Source organism: Cnephaeus nilssonii (genome assembly GCF_951640355.1).
Source record: "Cnephaeus nilssonii genome assembly, chromosome: 9".
Classification (NCBI taxonomy): Eukaryota; Metazoa; Chordata; class Mammalia; order Chiroptera; family Vespertilionidae; genus Cnephaeus; species Cnephaeus nilssonii.
The window spans coordinates 74,809,990-74,833,202 of NC_137080.1; the positions used below are offsets into that span (position 1 = coordinate 74,809,990).

A 23,213-nucleotide genomic window follows, 5' to 3' on the forward strand; every position below is an offset into this window, starting at 1 on the left:
GATCAGTGTTTCCAGATGACATACTTGTTATTTTTAAAAAGAGAATGGGTTATAATAGGAAGAACATGTTTAAAATGAATTCTACTTCATTTACTATTGTTGTTAAAAAATAAAGCATTATTCTCTTTTAAAGGGAAGTCACATAGATAATTAACATAAATCAGGCTTGGGCAACAGTAGGTCTACAGTTGTTCTTATGGAAAAAGACATGCAGGTTATGATTATAATAACACAAGAATAAACTCTGTGTTTCACGTACTCACAACTGTAAGCTTACTTTTGCCTATCCCTGTATGTTCTCCTATTAGAATTTTGAGTAAATGAACTTGCAAATAACCAATGGTTCCAATAATAGTATATTCATCCAAAGCTAAGCAAAACCTAAGCCTTTACCCTAGCAATAGGAACCACATTCTAAGATTTGTAACTTTCTATTACCTTTCCTAGTAATGATAAGTTAGTAATAGAAATTAGGAGACACTGTCCTTGTAACTCAACTATCTATGACCACGGAAAATAAAGGGAATTTAGACAAAGGAAACAAAACATTTTTAGGTCACTATTTTTAAACCTGTTTTGAAAAATAAATAAATAAAACTGCCTAATGTTATTGGGGCAGACAACCAACTTAAGATTTTTACCCATTTATGTCCCATTGCTGAGGAGGTAAAAGTTGAGAACCAGTCTTCAGGCAGCAACAGAAGAAAAGATATGCACAAGTCAGAAAGCGAAGGATATAAGCATTCATTCATGGAACTAACTCTGTAGTATTGTAGTCCTACATTGATAAAATTAATGAAGCTAACTCTAAATGACTTATTTTTTTTAATCACTTAAAAGAAAGTAATAATAAAACAACCAAACCATTACATTTGATGAGAAATTTGGAGATAATGATACTTTCATCAAGTCTCACAGGTAGCCCTAGCCGTTTTGCTCAGTGGTTAGAGCATCAGCCCAAGGACTGAAGAATCCCGGGTTTGATTCTGGACAAGGGCATGTACCTCGGTGGCAGGCTCAATCCTGGCCCCAGTCTGGGCGCGTGCAGGAGGTAACCAGTCTTTGTGTCTCACATAGATGTCTCTCTCTCTGTCTCTACCCCTCCCTTCCACCTACTCTGAAAATCAATGGAAAAAAAGATTAAAAGATTATCCTCCGGTGAGGATTAACAACAACAAAACGTATCACAGATAAACTGGAGTTTGGGATGAAGACAGTGGGAATTCCCCCATAAATTGTGGTTTGCCAGAGAGGTGAATAAACTCCAAGGTTTTCTGCATGGAGAGAAAGGGGAAAACAATTCTCAAGGACACAGACTTTTTTTGTGTATGTGTCTTTCTGAGAATACTAAAAGCTGGAGGGAGCAAATGTTTGGCTTGTTTGTACCCTGCCCCAGTAGCATTTTTTTTTGCTTCATCTTTTGTCCCTCCTGCCATTTATTTCCTTGATGCTCAGGACTCCAGGGTTAATGTTTTCTTCTCATTCATTAAGTTAATTTTATACATTAGATAATGTATAAAATTATACTACACTATTCATATCTATTTAATAGTAGATATAACATTGTTTTGTATTTTTAATATGTTGCATTTCTGTCCTTTCCAGGACACTGCTAACTCCTTGAAGAAAATGGTATCTTTCTTATATTTGTTCTTTCTGGTGTCAAGGAGAGTGCCTGGCAATAAATAAATGCCTAATAATTGTTTCAAGAATGAATGAATGAATGAATATTTTTCATTTATCATATTTAATTTATACCTATTCAACAGCAGCAGACCACCCACATTAGATCTCTGGAGAACATCAGGATTCAGGCAGCATAGGCTGACATTTTCCCTCAAGAAAATGGCAGTCCATGACCTTCCGAATGAATCAGTCCCTATGACCTTGTATCATTATTCAGAAACCCTCAGTAAATTTTCTTTACTTTTTAAATCTGAGCACAGATCATGTTTTCTTATGCTCATACAATGCTAAAAATAGAACTTTATGCATTTAATTAGAATGTTGAATAGAAAGATGCTCATAAAACTGCAACATGTATCCTGTTCAGAAGATATATTGAGGGCATTCAGATTAACATATAATACTTAGAGATTGCTTGCAATGAGGAAGACAATTAAATTTAGTAAAGATTAAGTTTAATATCTTTTATCAATCAATATTTAATCAGTACTCTAAGTAAGTAAAAAATAATAATAACCTGGGATCCAGTTGCAGGAGAGTTGAAGATAATGGCTTTCTTCATAAAAGCCAAGATAGATCCTAAATATTTTTCTTGAAATGTAAATGAAAATTTTAAATTTGAATAGCTTCAACTGAATATAAAGGAGAATTAAATTATCTATAACTAATGCCATAACTCCTTAAAATACATAGGAGTATACCCAAGTTTTTATGTTTATATGCAACATATATGTAATGTATAGGCAAAAATTTAGACTTACATATTCCAAATCTGAACTGTTATTGTCCATAATAAAAATGTCCCTCCTCTAACCAACTATAACCAAATATATCTCAAGTCTTACAAATTTTCCCAATATTTTTGTAACACCTACTTTTTTGGAAGCAGAATATTTGCAAACTTCAATATATTGAAGAAAAGGGTTAGGTAACCATCTGTCTGCAGTGGATTTAGATGGAGCTTCCCAGTGGCTTATGTTTTCGCCTTGTTTATATCTGGAGGATTAAGCCTATTTCAGTGAAAAGCTGAATTTCTCACACCTTAGTGTGGACAATCCCTTGGAGGAAAGTTTTTATTCCTTGTCTTCACCTGTATCCATCCAGTATTTCCATATCTTCAATATTATGGCCAAAATGTTGTTGATGTTCTTTGAATTTCACATCATCCTAGTTTCTATTCTGTGACTAACAACTCCTCACATTTAAAATTTAATAAATCAGAATCACTAGATCTAAATGAAAGCCAGTCTTTCATGTGCTTTTGTGTTGTCAAACACCTTTTCATAGCAAACCTCAGATTCCTTCCATGATATAACTGATTAACTACATTTATTAGGCATAAAAATATATGTGTAGATTTTATTTAATGGTTCCAGGGACACAGGAATAGGAAGTAAATTTCATTTCAAATCTGAAAGAATGACTTCAGATAGAAATTCATAAATTAAAAAATGCAAAACAAAGAAAGAAAAACCTTTGCAGTACTAATTTTATTTTTCTCTGGAATTTTTCTAAATCATTACATTACTAATTCTGTTTGCAGTGAATTCTGCTTATCATGCCAGACTTCTGAAATGTCCTTTTTTGGTAAAGTTGGGTAACAAACAATGTGTACTGACTACAACAATGATAAATTGAGCCGATGTGCCCACTGCTACCTCTGCTCAAAATGTTAAGTAACGATTACTTCAAAGTTATCACTGGACTTTTGTGACTCCCACACTCTTAATGCTTCATTTTTTTCTCATTTAACACCGCCTTGCTGCATTTTCTGTATAATCCCATTTTAAGTCAAGTCTTTTAATCTTCTCTCTTCTGATAACTCTTTATAGGCACTCTTTAATTTGTGTCAAATATAAAATTACCTGGCTTTCAAGCTCACCTCTAAATATAGGAGACCTCATATAACAGGATGCTTACTTTACCTTTTCCTATGGCAGGGATTCTCATGGGCTCTTTTGAAAATGTCGATTCTAGCCCTAGCTGGTTTGGATCAGTGGATAGAATGTCAGCCTGTGGACTGAAGGGTCCCAGGTTCAATTCTGGTCAAGGGCACATGCCCTGAATGCAGGCTCGATCCCCAGGAGGGGGAGTGTAGGAGGCAGCCAATCAATAATACTCTCTCATCATTGATGTTTCTATCTCTCTCTCCCTCTCCCTCTCCATTCCTCTCTGAAATCAATAAAAATATATTTAAAAAAAGAAAGAAAATGTTGATTCTAGAGTTACCACCCCATAAACCTGACTCAATAAGTCTGGCATGGGCCCTGAAACAAAATATTTACTATGCACCCTAATTTTTTATTTCTTCATACATGGCTCAAGGTGATCCTTTTACCAATTTAAGGAAACATACCTGTGATAATATTATACAGGAGAAAGCCAAGAATAAAATAACATGTAGGAAAAATGTTTGTATTCACTACCCAGTTCCTTCTATAGTCTTTGATTTCTATGGGGGATATATAAAAGACATGGACATAAAAGATGACTGATTATAAATCACAGGTTTACTTCATCTGACTTAATGCTTAAACTCCTGATTTTATATTCAAACTAGAGGCCCAGTGCACAAAAATTCATGCGCTTGCGGGGGGCGGTGGTTTGTCCCTCAGCCCGGCCTGCACCCTCTCACAATCCGGGACTCCTTGGGTAGGGTCCCTAGGCCTGGCCTTAGGTCAGGGCCTATCAGGACTTCCCTTTCCCCAGCTGCAGGCAAGGCAACTAGCCCCACCCCCACCGCTGCCACTGTTTACCATCTGTGCAGCGCTGCCCCCCCTCCCCTGCCACTGGTGGCCTCCCTTGGCAGGTGACAGGCTGGGGTGCAATGGCTTGACTGGCCTGGGCCTCCCTCTTTCTTTGTTTGGGGGGCAGGGCCAGCCCAGCAAGGGGCCATCTGCCTACCTGATTGCCTCTAACTGCTGGCCTGCCTACCTGATTGCCCCTAACCACTCTGCCTGCCTGCCTGATCACCCCGAACCGCTTGCTTGGGGGCAGGGCCAGCCCAGTGAGGGGCTGTCTGCCTACCTGATCACCCCTAACCATTCTACCTGCCTGCCTGATTGCCCCTAACCCCTTGCTTGGGGGTGGGGCCAGCCTGGCGAGGGGCCATGGTGGTCTGGTCTCTGGTCATTCTGGTCATGATGCTTATGGCCTCTGGCCTTTTATTATATAGGATGCTCACCGTACACCTCCCTGAACTATCTCAAAATGTATAGTTCTTTCGATTTTCTCCCCTTCCCTACTTCAAACCTGCTCCTCCCCAGCATCCCACTTCTCAATAAATTGCATCGACATCCATTTACTTGTCATGATAATGTTGACTTCTCTCTTTTACTCACACCCATATGCAATCCATTTGCAAATCCTATTGGCCTTACTGTCAAAATATATCTTAAATGACACTACTAGAATATAAATTTCCTAAGGGAAGGAGTTTTGCCTATTTCATTTAGCTGCTAAGGATACAGAATAGCTATTTTTTGAGCCAATAAATTTTAATATTGCAAAAAAAAACTTGCCACTTGATTCACCTATTAACAAATTTATACTTCCTTGAATGCTTTTAATTACCCAAGAAGACATTGCCTAAGTAATTCTCATATAAACTGTGTAGATTACTTGCTTATCCAAAAAGAAAAAAAATCTCTGAGCAGCAAACTAATTGTGAGTGGCATGTGGCAAAGCCAGTCCTACTTCCTATTGAACAGCTACACATATATATTCCTCTAGTAATTCTAATTCAGCCTGCATTAGCCAAATTCATGATTACCCCTCTCCTCACAACACTTGCTTTTCTTTCTATTGTTTCTATGTTAAGAAAAAGACAAATGAGATGATCAATATTCTTTCTTTTGGCAAAAATATCTATTACTCAGAAGATTATTTTCTGTTCCCATCAAATCCTTACATTTGATGGGTTGCCAATATCTATCCCCAGAGTGTCCTGTATATTTGCTTCATTGTTTTTCCTATCCAACGCCACTGCTTTGGTTTTACCCTTATAATCACTTGAAAAGTCTCAACAGGCTCTGAACTGGCTTCCCAATAAGTGGTCTCGCATAACTTTCCATTGCCCTAGACCAGTGGTCGGCAAACTCACTAGTCAACAGAGCCAAATATCAACAGTACAACGATTGAAATTTCTTTTGAGAGCCAAACTTTTTAAACTTAAACTTCTTCTAATGCCACTTCTTCAAAATAGACTTGCCCAGGCCGGGGTATTTTGTGGAAGAGCCACACTCAAGGGGCCAAAGAGCCGCATGTGGCTCGCAAGCCACAGTTTGCCGACCACTGCCCTAGACTGTCTTCCTTTGGGCACTCTGATATATCAGAACTTATTTTCAAATAACTCCAGGATTTTAAACTTTTTATATTGAATCTACCATGATATAACATAACAGGTATCTGTGTGGCAGATACCCACACAATAAAGAAGGCCAGAAAAGCAATACAAACATCAGAGGAGATTACTTGAAGTCTGTTACTTGAAATTACCCAGAAACATTCATGAAAGCCTATGTTTTACTGGAATTCCCTGAATGACATTTTCAGCATAATTATTTCTATATTTGCAAGCAACCATAAATTTACTCTGGTGACTTCATCAAATTAGTATAATTTCTTTTCATCCTTTGGAACTTTTCAAAACTATACTCACATGCCAACAATACCTCAAATGCTACCTACTAAGCGAAAGAGTACTTCCTACCCCAAGTCAGATCCAATTTTTATGTTTCCATGTTCTAACACTTAGCATAAATGCCTCTTCAGTAACCCTCCTACTGTCGTCTATTGTTCACCTGCTAGTCTCTCCCACAAGCTTAGAGATTCCTTGTAGGTAAGCAGCATGTCTCATTCACTTCTGTGCTTCCTCCACAGAATGTAATAGAACAGATTACATGTTGTGGGTGTTCCATAAATATTTTCTGAATGAAATAAAAAAAGGAAGTAGCTCCAAATTAGATAAGCCCTAGAAAACCTGTGTGTTGATTCAGGTTGCTTTATTTTTGTGTGTGCACATTTTGCTGCTACCGTTGGACTGAATCCTTTGCTTTTCTATGTTGCTTTTACCTCCTTTTGGATGATAAAGATCTATTTTCATGACTTCAAACCAACAATCTGTAGATGCAGCCATTGTTGCTGATAGTGACTGGGCACTCAGAGAAGTCTTATGCACTCCCGTTTGCCAGGAGAGAAAATCTAGGCCAGGCTTGACTTTTGCTGCCACTCCTCTTCCCCTCTCTGTGGCCAGGTACCTACAATGAGTCACAGATCCCCGGGGCCAGTGGTGATTAGTCCCTGAAACTCCAGACCCTTTCAGCTGAGTTTACAAAAATGCACATGAATATTTGAGGGTTTTTTAACTACCCACTTTATATTTTTATTACGCACACTAGAATAGTTTCACTATCCAAGGAGAAATGGAAATGGGGAACAAAACACTGTATTTATTTAGTGTTCTCATCCTTTGGGGAAGCAAAGTGATAATATGGGAGACTGTTCCAAGAGCACAATAGCAGCTCTATAATATTAAATGGGAATATTTAATATTACTTACTACCTGGGAAAAAGAGTGACTAATAGCCAAATCACATAGGTTGTTGTAGGATTGACTAAAACGTTAAAGAGTTATGTAATTAGAGCAATAGAACAGCTCCAAAAAGCTTAATGTGTAAATTCTACTGGAATTTATTTGATTTACAATAATGAGAAAGATTGATAAAAATTGATTTAATTGGTTAAGTGTTTGCAAAATTATCAATGCCTCCATTCTCCAGGCAAGACAGCACTTTGATTTTTAAAATTTTATAAATTGACTAATATTTCAGGAAACAGGTCCAGAGTTAGTAAAAAATTGTTTATTTTTTTTTACTCCTCATTAAATAAAGTGTTTAGAACTATTTAGCTATTCCCAACATTGCTCTGTGCTCCATCTCAAAGTAACCAGAATCGTTATGTCACTGGCAATGGGCAGAATGACAAAGGATTCCTAATGCCAAGGCTCTGTGGGCATTCCTGAAACCTCCTGGGATAAGGATATGTTTGGCCCTTTTTATTGATGAAAGTGTGGGCTCCTGGTAACTTTCAGTCTCAGCTCTCTTGCTGCATCTGGGTCAGAAATGTTTCCTTAGACTTTCAAAAAACAATAACAACAAATAAGAATTACTTTGAAACAAAGAGCAAAGACGGCTTAAGTAAGAATTTTGTACATTACATATTCTCCTCAGTTATTACAGAAATATATCATGTTATTTGGAAGGATCTTGGTATAACTTTCTGGAGGGGGGGAAAGAAAAATCTGCACTATTGGTAAATCCCACTTGTTTTTCATGACAAGAGCCAAACAGTTTCGTGTTAATGTCCAGGGGATTTCAGTGCTGGCGAGAGATTTTCAAATGTTCTCCGGAATCATTACTTTAGTCATTATATAATATTCATTTTATGTGTGTGTTCCTTAAGATATTGACCAAAATGATCACAAACACAATTCAAATTACTGAGTTTTTATTTTAAATGTTTATATCAAAGACATTTAAAGCCCGCAGTGCCTTTTTTTAAAAAAAATGTACTCATCACTAAAGTATTTCTCCTGGTGGAAGTCTAATTTATTTGGTAGCTAACAATTGCTGCATGCCTAGCAATGTTCTAGACACTGAGGATGCACCTGCCAGAAAGACAAATAAAGGATCTCTCCTCATGGGACTTACATGATACTTAAGGGACACACAGAAAAATGAACAAGTAAATCAAGAGTATAATTGCAAATAGTAATACATTCAATGCCAAATATAAAATGGGATGGTATCATAGTACAAGGGAGGGGGTGATGATTCTGACTGGGCCTTCATAGAGACCTTGTCTGAAGGTGTGACATGTGACCTGAGAAGGGGCCAGCCATGAGAGGGTCAGAGGGGTTAGAGATTGTGAGCAGGAATATATTGAGTCTGTCCAAGGGAATTAACTTCTGCTACAATGATCAAGAGATCGAGATGCTCCTTCTTGTGTGAATGCTAATTCGAGGACTTACTCATCCATACTGTATTAATCTTTTTTGCTTCCCTAAAAGCTAGTTCTTTTACTCAGAGAATAATTGAAAATATATTTTGACTTTGGAAAAGTCAAGGCCAGTTTTGGCATTTTTAAAGTTCAGAGGGCAGCTTCTTACATCTGCATGAAAAAAACTAAGGTGTGTTAAAATGCTATTAGCTATATAATGTAACCCCCCAAATGTGTCTCTGTGTATATGTGTGCATGCGTTTTTATTTATGATTTTTTAAGTTAATAAATTATTTCTCTTTTCCACTGAGATAGTTTGGCTTCCTTTCACTGATTAGTTGCAAAGTCCATTATGCCCAGGAAAAATAAACCATATAAGTCTATGAACTAGGGTTACTGACTTTCAGGAATCTATGAGTCACCATCACCATCTCTGATGACTTTAAAAAAGAAGGTCATTCTAGGCTTCTGTTGTCTGAAATATATATCAAGACCAAGCATGTAACTGTCCCAATAATTATGAAGTCCTTTCTTATACTAACTAGTGAGATTTGTTAATGTATTTTCTTTTTTTTTTAATATATTTTATTGATTTTTTACAGAGAGGAAGGGAGAGAGATAGAGAGCTAGAAACATCGATGAGAGAGAAACATCGACCAGCTGCCTCCTGCACACCCCCCACCGGGGATGCGCCCGCAACTAAGGTACATGCCCTCGACCAGAATCGAACCCGGGACCCTTCAGTCCGCAGGCCGACGCTCTATCCACTGAGCCAAACCGGCTTCGGCAAGATTTGTTAATGTATTTTCTTAAAGCTTTCTAAAATTGGAGAACTTTTACATGAAGTATTCACATTAAAGAGATTAAGTTTTAAGATATTTTATCATAATGAAAAGTTAACTCAGTTTCACCCAGTGTCAAAATGGTTTCAGAAGCACTTAACCATATCTTTGTACTTCTATCCAGAAAGGTTAGCACAATCTGCACATTTGAAAAAAAGATGAATTGGCTTTTAAATGGTATTTATAAGCAATGTAGTTCTCTACAAAAGTGGATGACTCATCAAATTTACTCTAAACTAATGAAATGAATTCTTATAGACAGTGCCTTTTTTACTCCATTTCTAGCAATGTACTGATAAAATCAAGGCCACACATGGTTATAAACCATGTCCTTTGTAAATTCATTTTAGAGTCACTCAGTAGGAATAAAAAAAACTTACTAAAAATCTAGAAAAGAACATTGCAGCCTGCTCAGTGGTTAGAGCATTGGACTATACACCACAAGGTTTGCAGATTCAATCCCTGGCCCTGGTTGGGGCTCCTGAGGAGGTAACCAATCAATGTGTGTCTCTCACGTTGATGTTTCTCTCTCTCTCTATTTTATTTTTCTCTCTCTCTCCCTCTCATCCTCCCTCTACACTCTCTAAAAATCAATGGAAAACATATCCTTGGTTGAGGATTAACAAAGCAAACAAAAAAAGGATATCACAATATTTAATCCCACCACTGTATTCCCAATGTGAACTAGAAATAGCAAATAAAAGTGTTTTTTAAATATATTTGTTTGTTTCCAGTTTTAAAATTTTGTATATTTTATTTTAATTTTTAAAAATAAATTTATTGGGTTTAACATTGGTTAATAACATTATATAAATTTCAGGTGTTAACTTTATAAAACAACATCTCTATACTCTATTGTGTAAACTTTTTAAACCAACCATAGCTTTAGAAATTTTGAAGTGTTACCATGTCAACTTGTAGAGAAATGTTTCCTGTAATTCCCTTAGGAATGACCTGGGGTCAATGTGATATCTCTTTTGATTATCTGAATGATAAAAATGCCATTTAGAATAAATTTTCAAGTGAGCATTAGAAAATTGCAATTGAGTTGGAGCAAAAATTGGGGATTTCATTCGAATATATAAAAAATGTTTATTAGATCTCAAATTTTTCATCTTTTGGGTCTCAGTATGAGGCTAAAAAAAGGTCTAAAGGCCAAGGTGGCTAGGAGTCCAGTAACTTTTTGAAATCCCCACAATAAGTTACTATAAAAATGATTTTAGTGAAAACTGTATAGAATATTGGAAAATATTAATAAAGCCATGACATGTAATATTCATACATACATCTTTCAGGAAAATAATATGAAAAATTATGTAAACAGAAATTTCTCAAATTTAAATATTCAGCAAAGCAAAACTAGCAACAATTTTTCCTATATTTTAGTCTTCTTCCTTTTCCCTTCCTTTATTTTGTTCTCTATTTTCTCCCTTTCTTCTTTTCTCCTTTCCTTCCTCATACTAGTACAGCATGTAGAAAACCTCATAGAAATAATTACTTAGATAATTTTGATTGTCTTTTATTATCAATTTTTTTCATTGAAGTAGACTTGATTTAATGAGCCCAAACAGGACTCAAACTCCAGTGTAAAACCTTCACAAGTCTTCCTCCTTTTGGGTTTATTCTTTACATTAAGCCCAGAATGCTCTCATGAAAAAATGCAAACCAATGGCAGCACTCTCCTTACAAACTTTTAAGGCTCCCTTTAAATTACAGTGTCAAAGCCAGCCAAGATCCTCAGTCTTGTACACAAGGCCTTTCAAAACCCAACCCTTATCTAATGCTCCAGCCTTACCTCTAGACTCTCCTCATCTGCAGTTACACTTGAGTTACCCAACTGCTTAACACTCTCTTCATAGCCCATGCTATTTCACGCATCTTTGATTTTGCTCATGTTGTTTCCTCTGCTTAGAACATCCTTACCCAATTTTCTTCACCTGTATAACTTGTATTTATGCATTAGAACTCAGTGTAGGTGTCATCTACTCCTGGGTCTTTCTCTAATCCCCCAATTGGAATGAAATGCCCTTTTTATAGGCTTTCACTATATCCTATAACCATTTGTCCGAACACTTGCCACATTATATTGAAATAATCTATTGATATGTTTCTCTCACCAACTGGAGTGTAGGTTCCTTGGCTTCTAATATCTTTGTACCCTAGATTTTTAGCATAGTAATTAATTTAGCAAAGTTTCCCAATATTTTAAGTTAATTTTATTGGCAGAGATTCAAAATGTGAAGTAGATATATTTATCAGCTTATTTTAGCCGTATGCCATTAAGTACAATTCCTCTAAATTTCCTTGTTCTGAATCTATTCAAGTTAAAAATTATTTTAACTATTGTATGGTTTCCATGACAGATATAAGGTTCCTTTACACTTTTCAGCTGCTGTTGCAATTAGGGTTATAGAATGTGATTGGTTTTGGCCAAGTGATCATGGGTAAAATTGACATGTGTAGCTTCTGGGCAAAAGTAGTTAGAAGCCAGTATATTTTTTTCTAGTTCACACTTCTCCTACCATGACAACTTAAGACACTATATGACAACTTATCTCCAAATTTAAAAATCCTATGTAATAAAAGGCTAATATGGAAATTGTCCCCTCAGGAGTTTGACCAACTGGGAGTTCGACTGCTCTCTATGACGTGTGCTGACCACCAGAGGGCAGCATGGAATGAAGGAAGTCCCTGGCCAGCAGCTGGAAGGCCCTAATCAGCCCTGATCGCTGACTAGGCCTAGGGACCTTACCCGTGCACAAATTTTGTGAACTGGGCCTCTAGTAATAATAAAATAACATGTATTATCTTACCCTTCTAAAGGGTCAGGAACCTGCGCAAAACTTAGCCAGACTGTTCTGTCTCAGAGCCTGTTAAGTTTCAGTCAAGGTTCAATCACAGTCATTTCAAGACTCAATCTGGCTGAAGAATTTGCTTTCAAGATCATACGTGTGGTTGTTAGAGGCCATATTTCCTCTATGGATATTGGATGGATATTTTAATTTCTTATTATATAGGTAACTCTCAATGAGGCATCTTACTTCCAAGAGCAAGAGAGAGAGTGGGAACTCAAAGCAGAAGCTGTGATCTCTTATAAAAGCTCTAATCTTGAAAGATACATACTATCACTTGTGCTGTATGTTGTCGGTCACCCAGAGCAATCCTGGAACAATGTGGAAAAGGACTACACAAGGATGAGGAGACCAGAAAATGAAGGAATGTCAGGAGCTACCTTGGAGGCTGGTTACCAAGGAAGCCACCTGTTAAGGTGGTATATAAAACACGAGGGCACCTGGACCACCAGTTATTGGATGGAACAGACGCTCCAACCCACATTTGGTATTAAATAAGTAAGACATAAACTTTTGTGATGCTTAAGCCAATGAGAATTCAGGGTCTAGTATGGCATTGCCCAGCTATTCAGACCAATAAAGCTCTCATAAAGATTCCTTTACAGAAAGAGGCTGTGATGATTAAAAGGACTCCAAGTATTCTAGGACTTACAAGAGTGACTTCTTATTATATATTTAAACATTGGAACTCTATTTTATTTTCTATTTGGTTAATAAACATCTGAACACAGAATGTTGCCAAAATCAGGTATCAAAGACATCATAGCTGAAGGCCAGGCAAAGGTAGTTAGCATCCCTCATCCTGTTATCTTCTAATACAGGAAAATGGCAAACTTTCCCATGGTGACACAAAACCCCTTGATATTTCCATGTACTCAAACTTTTCTTTTAAGGTGATTTCAAATCACTTCAAGTACTTGATTTCTTCCCCCAACTAAATAAGACCTACTCAATACGATTGTTGTGAAGAATAAATGAGATAAGTAACAATACCTTCTGAAGAGTGAAATCCTATCTAATAAAAGAGTAATATGCAAATTAACCATCACTCCACTACACCCACAAGCCACGCCCACCAGTCACGCCCACCAGACAATCAGAGTGAGTATGCAAATTAACCCCAACCAAGATGGCTGTAGCCACAGAGAGCAGGAGGGAGGCTTGGGTTTCCCAGGCAATGGAGGAAGCCAAGCTTTCCACCTACCCTTGCTGGCCTAGGCCTCCACTCAAGGCTACAAAGTTTCAATTATAAGAAGGTAAACAAATCCAAACAGAAATGGTGGCAGCCACATAGCTGGAAAGAGCGGGAGGCTAGGGTTGCCCCCGGCAATGGAGGAAGCCAAGCTTTCAGCACACCCTAGCCGGCCCAGGCCTCCATTTAAGGGTACAAAGTTTCAATTATAGAAGATACATAAACCCCAACAGAAATGGCTGCTGCAACGGAGCAAGCAGAAGGCTTGGCTCCGCTCTAGGCTACAAAGTTTCCATTGTAGAAGATAAATAAACCACAGATACCAGGGCCTCTGTTTGGGTCGCCGGGGGGTATGGCTGGCCTGCAAACCACCACAGGGCCCTCGCCCAGGCCATCCCACGCCCAAGGGAACCCCCACCCTCATCTGGGACACCCTTCAGGGTAAACCAGCTGGCCCCCACCCATGCACCAGGCCTCTATCCTATCTAATAAAAGAGTAATATGCAGATTGACCATCACTCCAACACACAAGATGGCTGCCCCCATGTGGTCAAAGATCCTGCCCCCATGTGGACACAGGATGGCCACCACAAGATGGCCAGTAGGGGAAGGCAGTTGGGAGGGACTAGGCCTGCAAGGGAGGGCAGTTGAGAGGGACCAAGCCTGCAAGGGAGGGCACTTGGGGGCAATCAACCCTGCAGGAGAGGGCAGTTAGGGGTGACAGGCTGGCAGAAGAGGGAAGTTGGCAAACAGGCTGGCAGGGGAGCAGTTAAACATCAATCAGGCTGGCATGGGAGTGGTTAGGGGGTGATCAGGCTGGCGGGCAGAAGTGGTTAGGGGCAATCAGGAAGCCAGGCAGGTGAGCAGTTGGGAGCCAGCAGTCCTGGATTGTGAGAGGGATGTCCGACTGCCCGTTGATCGGACCTAAACAGGCAGTCGGACATCCCTCAAGGGGTCCCAGATTGGAGAGGGTGCAGGCTGGGCTGAGGGACACCCCCCAACCCCCATGCATGAATTTTGTGCACCAGGCCTCTAGTACTATATAAATATCAAACATTGTTTATATGTGTTTAATATTGAAAGCGAATTACTGGTAAATACTTAATGTTAATAATCCCAAAATATTTTAAAGAATAAAACATATTTATTCTGAACAGTTTTTTGTTGTTGTTTATTAGAAAACAGTTCTACTGGCAATAAAGTTAACACTATTTTAAATATGTATGAAATCCATTTACTTGGTTAAGAGATCATCTCTCTTTGAGAACAAAGGTAAAATTAACAAATTCAGTCCTATGAATCATCTATTCAAATACTGTCCATATATGTCATGTATTTCATCTCAAAATGTTCTATTGTTAATGTCTAATGGTCATTTCATATCTGGTGTGATGGGTTATGCCTCTGGACATATCTAACACCATTATGCTCTAGGAACAATATTGTGTGATATAAAGATTGACCTAGCCAAAACTGGTTTGGCTCAGTGGATAGAGCATCAGCCTGCGGACTGAAGGGTCCCAGGTTTGATTCTGGTCAAGGCCATGTACCTTGGTTTCGGGCACATCCCCAGTGGGGGGTGTGCAGGAGGCAGCTGATCAATGTTTCTCTCTCATCGATGTTTCTAACTCTCTATCCCTCTCCCTTCCTCTCTGTAAAAAAATCAATAAAATATATTAAAAAATAAAAGATTGACCTATTCAGTTAAATCAAAATAAATTTATAATTTTTAAAAGTTAACATCCTATCTAATAAAGAGGGAATATGCTAATTGACCCACACGCCATTGCAAAGATGGCGATGCCCACAGCCAATAAGGATGGAATATGCTAATTGACTGTCCCACCCTCAAAGATGGTGGCACCCACAGCCAATAAGGAGGAAATATGCTAATTGACTACCTTGCCCTCAAATATGGTGGCACCCACAGTCAATAAGGAGAAAATATGCTAATTGACTGCCATGCCCTCAGAGATGGTGGCGCCCACAGCCACAAGATGGTGGCGCCCAGTCCCCTCAGCCCAGCCCGGGTGGCAGGCATGCAGCAAGGCTGGGCCCACTCCCAGGCAGGCTTGGCCACTCTGTGCGCCTGCCTCCGGAGTCCCCCAGTCCCCTCAGCCCCCCAGCTGCCCAGGGCCGGCCAGAGGTGCAGACAAGCCTCGGATGGCAGCTGCCCAGCTGCCCAGGGCCGGCCAGAGGTGCAGACAAGCCTCGGATGGCAGCTGCCCAGCCATCCAGGGCAGGCCCAAGGCACAGACAAACCTCGGATGGCGGCTGCCCAGCTGATGCCCGAGGTACAGACAAGCCTCAGATGGCAGCTTCCCAGCCGCCCAGGGCCACCCGAGGCTCAGGTAACCAGGGCTGGCCGAGGCTTGTGCTTCTGGCAGTGCAGCAGCAGAGATGTGATGGGGCGTCGCCTTCCCCTGATCGCCGGGTTGCCTCCCGCCCCTGAGGGCTCCCGGACTGTGAGAGGGGGCAGGCCGGGCTGAGGGATCCCCCCTCCAGTGCATTAATTTTCATGCACCGGGCCTCCAGTTAATTATAACATAGGATGGAAAAAATAAAATGCATGTGTAGGTTTGAAAACTTAAAAAGAAAAACAGCTTTAGGTCATGTAAGATATTGAATGATAGAACCTCAGTCTTAACTTATTCCTAAACCCAGCACCTTCAAAAACAAAATAATACTTGGCCACAATTACCTAACCTGTATCCAATGAATCACCCCCTGACCAGGCAAAAGTATTTTTGGCAGTGCCTATAAAACCTTGAATTTTTCTCTTGTGAAGTAACTGTAGCCTGACCTTGATTAGCTTATCAGATGAGCTCACAGCTATAGTCTGTCAGAGAAATGCCATGGCAACATGCCAGAACAACTCTGTAAATTGTCTAGAGGGCACACCTAAGTATCATTTCTACTTTCCTTTCTTTTGTGTTTCTTAATCAGAATTAGAAGCAAAGGAGAGAGACAGGATGAAGTAATGGAACACAAGTGAGCCATGGAACCCTATAGATTTTTATTTGCAACCTAATGCTGCTACTTACTGTAGGACTAAACTTTGGAACACATTAAAATAGCTTTTTGAATTTCATTTATCTCATTTATGAAACAAAGCTATTAAATTCCTCAGTAAAAGCTTGTTATGAGGCATCAATGAAATACATTCATTGTGGAGCCTGGCATATAGTACACGGTAAATATTCTTCCTTTCTCTTTGCAGTGAGGAAAGGAACTAGAAATGAATACCCCCAGCTTCGTCCATCACATGACACTGACTGAACCTTACTAGTGAGCCATTACTTAATGGAGCCAACAGCACTAAGGCTGTGGGATATGTCAGGATGCTATAGGAAGAAAGATGGAAACATCTTCTTTCATCAGTGAAATAATAACAGCAGTGCCTATTCCTGAAATCTGAGGAGCTCAGTGAGAATTCAAGGACTTTGGAATGCTAAAATTGCTGCAGTACATGAGGATTTGAAAATATATTCTAAAATATGAAATAATTAAAATCACATCTATACTAATAAAAGGGTAATATGCTAATTAGACCAGGAGACCTTCTGGATGTCCTTCCGGACAAAGCCACGGTGGTAGGGCCAAGGCACAGGCAGTTAGAGTTGATCAGACCAGCAGGGGAGGGCAGTTGGGGACGAGCAGGCCGGCAGGAGGGTAGTTGGGGGCGAGCTGGCCGGCAGGGTGGGTGCAGTTGGGGACGAACAGGTCGGTGGGGAGGCAGTTGGGGGCGAGCAGGCCTGCGGGGAGAGGGGCAATTGTGGGCAAGCAGGCTGGCAGGGGCGGGCAGTTAGGGGTGATCAGGCCAGAAGCGGGGGGCAGTTGGGGTTGATCAGGCTGGCAGGCAGGTGAGCAGTTAGGAGCCAGCAGTCCCAGATTGCGAGAGGGATGTCCCACTGCTGGTTTAGGCCCGATCCCAGGTATTGGGCCTAAACTGGCAGTCGGACATCCTCCAAGGGTTCCCAGATTGGAGAGGGTGCAGGCCAGGCTGAGGGACACCTCCTCCACCCCTCCCCCCGTGCACGAATTTTATGCACCAGGCCACTAGTAAATATATAAAATACATATGTATGCCCTAATACATATCAAGAAAAAAAATTAAAACTGGAATACTCATTTATAAAACAAATTTGTATTCGAGTGTCAGATTGGTCATTTTTTTGCAAATTGGTATTGATATTTCACTTTACTCATATATTTTTTTAATGTAGGAAGAATCCATTACATGCAAATTATCAGTACCAATTGTTATTCCATTAGTGCCTGTTCATGATAAATGTTGCTGTTATCTATGAAATGGACATTTAAAAAAATCATCACTGAGATTTTGTTCAAGTAAAAAACATGATTTATTTTACCCAGTTAAACTAACTAGTTATAATTTTAATAAAAAGGTGGAGGCACACTTTAACTCCTATTCAAATAAGTCTGTTTTGCATTCTGTAACTAAAAACATACACGTTCAAAGCTTAATGACGATATTAATGTTACCTTTTACAGTCACTATTCATGACTTCTATGGAGTCCTGGAGGATATGAGTAAGGTATTATCTCCAACCTCTTTCTGCTTCCTGTGTAGGAGAGGCTGGGTTTACACACACCCAGAGAGCTGAAGTAGGTATCAGAAGAAGCATCAAAGAAGTGTCTCTTAGTTTTAGGAATAGTGAGAACTTGTAATTCTGCCATTTCCACATCTGGGACATAAGATTGGCTTTGTAGAAAGCAAGCCTATTACAGATATTCTTCCCATCCCACCAACCCAACTTAGCTTAACTGCTGCTGGGTAAACTCTTAATGAGCAGTGTGCTTTAACTCAGTTAAATCAACATATGATTGCCATTTTTTTGTGTCTGTGTGTACATGGGTTCTATTTAAAACATTAACAGTGATAGACCAACCAACTATCAATTTAAAAATTCTGTGAATGGACCCAGTGCAGGCAAATTGAAACCATGAAAGAGAGAGAAAAAATTATCATGATTGGAATGACTTGCACAGAGATGTGGGAAGGCAATGCAAATCACTCAGTATAAAGGCACTAAGCACCTGTTAGGGGATGGGTGGGTGGAGCTGGGATGGAAAAGAAGAGTAACATGTGCCAACTCCATTTTATGAATAGCTGATAGCAAAATCCTCAATTGAGAAAAAGGGCAGATCCATTTTACTAATACCTTTCAGTTAAATACTCAATTCAGAAGAAGGCTAGAGCAGAGGCCATAAAGAGCTACCGAACTACAGACTGGCCATGGAGGCAGAAGACAGCTGCAAACCACACTGGGGAGATACTTCAACAATGAAGGGAGTGCAATTGGCATTTAGTGTTTACTATGTGTTGGTGAATATATATAAGTATATATATTCTATATCTATATATTACATCCTCATCAGATTTCTATAAGGCAGGCATTACCACCCTTAATTTTCAATGGGAAAAACCAGACTTGGAGAGCTTAATAACTTGTTAATGGTCACACAAGAAGCAAGAAGCACAACTGGACTCATGTCATTTGTTGAATGTTCTCCCTATTTTTCATATGGCAACACCAACAGGAAAATAGAAGCATTCCAGGTAAAAAAAATAAGGTATCTTTAAATGCAGAAGAAAGGCAGAGAATTGCTCACTTCCTCCAAATGTTGAATGTTTAAACTGACTAGAACCCATCTCTCAGTTTCAACTACAAAAATAACATGTAGGAATTACATTAAAGGGTTTCCTTTGAGTTGTCCTCAAGAGCCCTCTCCCCCAAAATATATAATTAAAAAAACATAATATTGCTCAAAATGTACTAGTCAAATAATTGGCTATAGTATAAGATATACACAGGAATAGGTTTTGTGGGGAATAATTTAATGCTGGCAAACACTGCTTTCAAAAAGAACACTGTCCCACCTTCACCCCTAGGACTTAAATTACATAATGAAATGTGTGTGCCTTATATGAGAATGATTATACTTATGAAACTCCATGTAGAGTAATATTTGACTTATTTTTATGACTTTGTCACTTTTTCCCCCAGGAAACTGCTTTCCATCTCTGGGAAGTATCACCTGATAGTGGAGAGGGCATGTAATGAGAGAGGAACTGTGGACTAAAGAAAATAAGGTGGGGATGATCAAGACTTTATCATCCTGGTACATCACTTCACAAAAGGGCATTGTGGTAGAAATGCCTTCTAACTGGTACATTATATTTGTAAGTTCAACAAGGTTGATATTTTCCAAGTAGTCAGTTACATGCAAGTGCAAATGGTGAATGGACTTAAAGGGTCAGTGATTACATCTGCTACTTACATTGTGGTATTTCACCTTCAAACCTAAGGTTGCCTCTTTATCTTGAAGAATAATATGATTTTTTTTGTCCTGCCAATCTCTGAATAAAATTACTGATACCAGAGGGGCAAAAAAGCAGTTCTCAATCTAATCTGTTTTGCAAATTTGACAGTGACATCAAAGAGCAGGAAGTTGTCTGTGAGTAATGACACTGCTCATTTGTTTAAATGTCAAACGTAACCTCATCAACTTTCAGAATATGTCAGTAAAGAATGAATTTCAGTTCAGCCAGAGAGGATTTCAGTATCATTCAGTGCTGAACAAAATAGCTGTCAGTATCTTAAAAGCAGAGGGCTTTGATTAAAGCTTTCTTTGTAAGCTAAATGGCAATGGCCATTTCAGCACTTGGAGCTATGGACAGTACTCTCTTCCTTAGGTAATGAAACAAGTTGTCTTACTTCTTGAGATTAAAACATTCCCCAGATTAGCAAGCATGTGCCCCTAAACTATTCAATTAGGATATAAAGAGTATGCATCACAGGTCTGTGCAAAGCCAGAATGAAATAACAGCAAAGAGGAGCAAATTTTATCACGGAGATTAAGCCTGAAATAAAATTAGAGAAGGGAAATATGATTTGTAGCTATCCCTTCAAGACATATCAAAATTTTACTGCAATGCAATAACATTTCCCTAAGGAAAGTTTTTTTGTTGGAGAGAATAATAGAGCCATTAACCCCTTGTGGTAATTTACTAGCATTGGACATAGGTGCAGAAGAGAACAGGAAGTATATTTAATAGACTTGCAGACAATCAGGTGTAAGGAATTCATTCTCTATATGCTTTCTAGCTCTAGAGTAGAAAATTCATGAAGAATTCTGGATATGAGGTCAGAAAAAAATGGAATTGAATCTGAAGCATGTCCCTTAATGAGTAATTTCATTTCTCTAAGTCTTGCTTCTTCTGTCAAATGTAGGCTACTTTGAGGTTTAAATGAGAGAGTGTATATGAAGGGATCTGGCACACATTAGGTTCTCAACAGATTTTCAATTGGGATTATTCACTTATTATTAAGTGTTGGCATAATGCAGTGCACTGTTCCCATAGTGGTGGCCATGTGTCTGAATAGTTGTAACACTAAGGATGGATGACAAGAAGAAGGAAAACAAGAAAGGCATTGTTATTAACAGATGTGTCCTTATAACAAAGGGCCCTAATCATGTGTATTTGCACCTTCCTCCACCTTGTTGGCATCCCCAAAATATTCCCTTATGTTTATATTTGAAAAAACCAACAAAAGAAAAAAAAGTCTAAAATAATACAGGAAGAGCAAACTAAAGTTCTCAGAGGAGTCTTATTTCTCTTGTCAAATACTAAGTCTACCAACTTTCTCCAGAACACCTCTCCGTCATATACTGCCAACTACTCTCACTACCTGCTAAACGGATAAGAGACTACTTTGAGTGCCTCCTGCCCAGACTGGCACACCTGGAGAGAGAAGGTAAAAATGAGATGAATGCTGAAAGCCTGATAAGTTCCTTATCATCCTCCATTGAAGCTACAGATTATTTGCTTTGGACTTCAAAGCCTCCCAGACTATTTCACATCGCTCCTCTTCTTCCCTTTTCATAACCATAACCGAGAGAGCACCTTCTCCTAGCCTCCCCCCTCTCCTCCTGTTCTTTTCAACAGAGATTCCCTCCACACTGCCCTCTGCATGTGAACTGCCTCCCACTCTCCATTCATCAAGGCACATGCCCGGTCCATTCACAATTCATGTTAAGTCCTCAAGGCCCTCCTAAAGCTCTTTTAAAGTGGATTCCCCAGCTGCTCTAATAAACTCCATCACCACAGCCATCATATCACCATTACACCCACTCCCCAACCCTCAGAAATTGTGCAGAGGTGGGGAATGGGCTGGTTTTGCATGCAAATCTAGACAGGGACAAATAGAGATAAGCCTAGCATTAAAATTGGTCTTGTTTGGGGGGGGGGGCGGGGCGGGGAACACCCCCCCCCCACACACACACACACAAAAAAAAAAAACAACAATCAGTTACAAATATTTCTGAAGCGTGGCAACAGCATGTTCTGGGGGGGAAATATTGGTTGGGTGTATGAATGAATGAATGATGAATGAATGGATGGATGATCGGGATCTCTTTGGCACTTTTCTCAGACGCCCCTCCTTCTCCATTGCTCCCAGCACGGTTCCTCTATAATTAAGCCTCGGTGCGTGAGTGCACCTCGCTGCTTCGCCTAGGTCTCCACTCCCTGCCCTTTCATGCCCACCTCCAGACAGAGCCTAAACCTCCTCGCCAAAGGGCACTCCACCTCGCCCACAAATCCTCCGTGACTTCCAAAGCCGAAGCAGGCTTTTCATTCTGCCAGCTTTACTTCTCCCCAAAGCCCCTGAAGCCGCCAGCCACGCTGCACAAAAGGATGGATCGTTTCCCCTCACTTGAAATCCACCTGGCGATAGCCCTCGCTGCCCCTCTCCTGGCACTTGTAACCCAGGTGCTCCTAAGAGAAGCGCGGTTCCCCGCTTCTCTCTGCAGAAAAAAAACCCCAAACCAAAACAAAAAAAAAAAGGAATCACCATTCCAAGGCTCGGTCCCGGTTCCTAAAATCAGAAAACTTTTTTATTATTATTATTTTAATAAAAACCCCACCCGGAGAGCAGGGACCTCTTTGTTTGCATCCCAGGGGGAGGGAGGGGTCTCAGAGCTTTTGCAGCCTGGGGCGAAGGGTACGTACGTGACAGCCCTCTGGAGGGCTGCCGGGGACAGGACTCACCCAGGATGTTCCCGATGAGAGCCACCACGAACACGATGATGTACCCCGCGATCAGGACCCACTCATATTCTTTCGGGTGTAGGTATTCCCTCCACAGGTACCGCAGGAATTCCTCGTCGTCATAATCGGTGGGGCTTAAAAAGGGCTCTTGAGTTTCATTAAGCTCCGAAGCGGATGACCAGTTGCAACAAGGGGGTGAGTCCTCCAATTTGGTGCCGGACATCACGGGCTCCAGTCCGGTTCGGCTCAGTGCTGCAAGCGGCTCTTCCCCTGCCCCATGAGCAATGGGATTCGCGGTGGGAAGGGCTGCGCGGAGAGGCGAGAAGGGGCTCCGAGCAGAAAATGACGTGAAAAGTTAAGGAGCCAATGCCTCCGGAGTCCTGTGCCCCGCAACTTCTGCGGCGCCCGCCCGGGGGCTGTCTTTGCAGGGCGCTCCTGCGCCGGGGAGCGAGGTGGCTGAGGACTTAGGGACCCGGCGCCCGGAGCTGCAGCAGGGACACCGGGAGGAGACGCTACCTCGGCTCCGCTCGGCTCAATTACTCCTCATTCCAGCACTGAGCCCG

The 23,213-nt window shown here is 40.2% G+C and overlaps 1 protein-coding gene across 1 annotated transcript in view; it reads right to left on the reverse strand.

Annotated features, from left to right (window-relative positions):
* HCRTR2 (hypocretin receptor 2) overlaps positions 1-22,873 on the reverse strand; it is a gene marked incomplete at both ends in the record, with an annotated part of 94,250 nt that extends 71,377 nt beyond the window's left edge. Inside the window, one exon of the mRNA XM_079781476.1 lies at positions 22,651-22,873. Within this exon, the coding sequence (XP_079637602.1) occupies positions 22,651-22,873 (223 nt within the window). The remainder of the gene's footprint in view (positions 1-22,650) is intronic.
* Between the last annotated feature and the right edge of the window lie 340 nt (positions 22,874-23,213).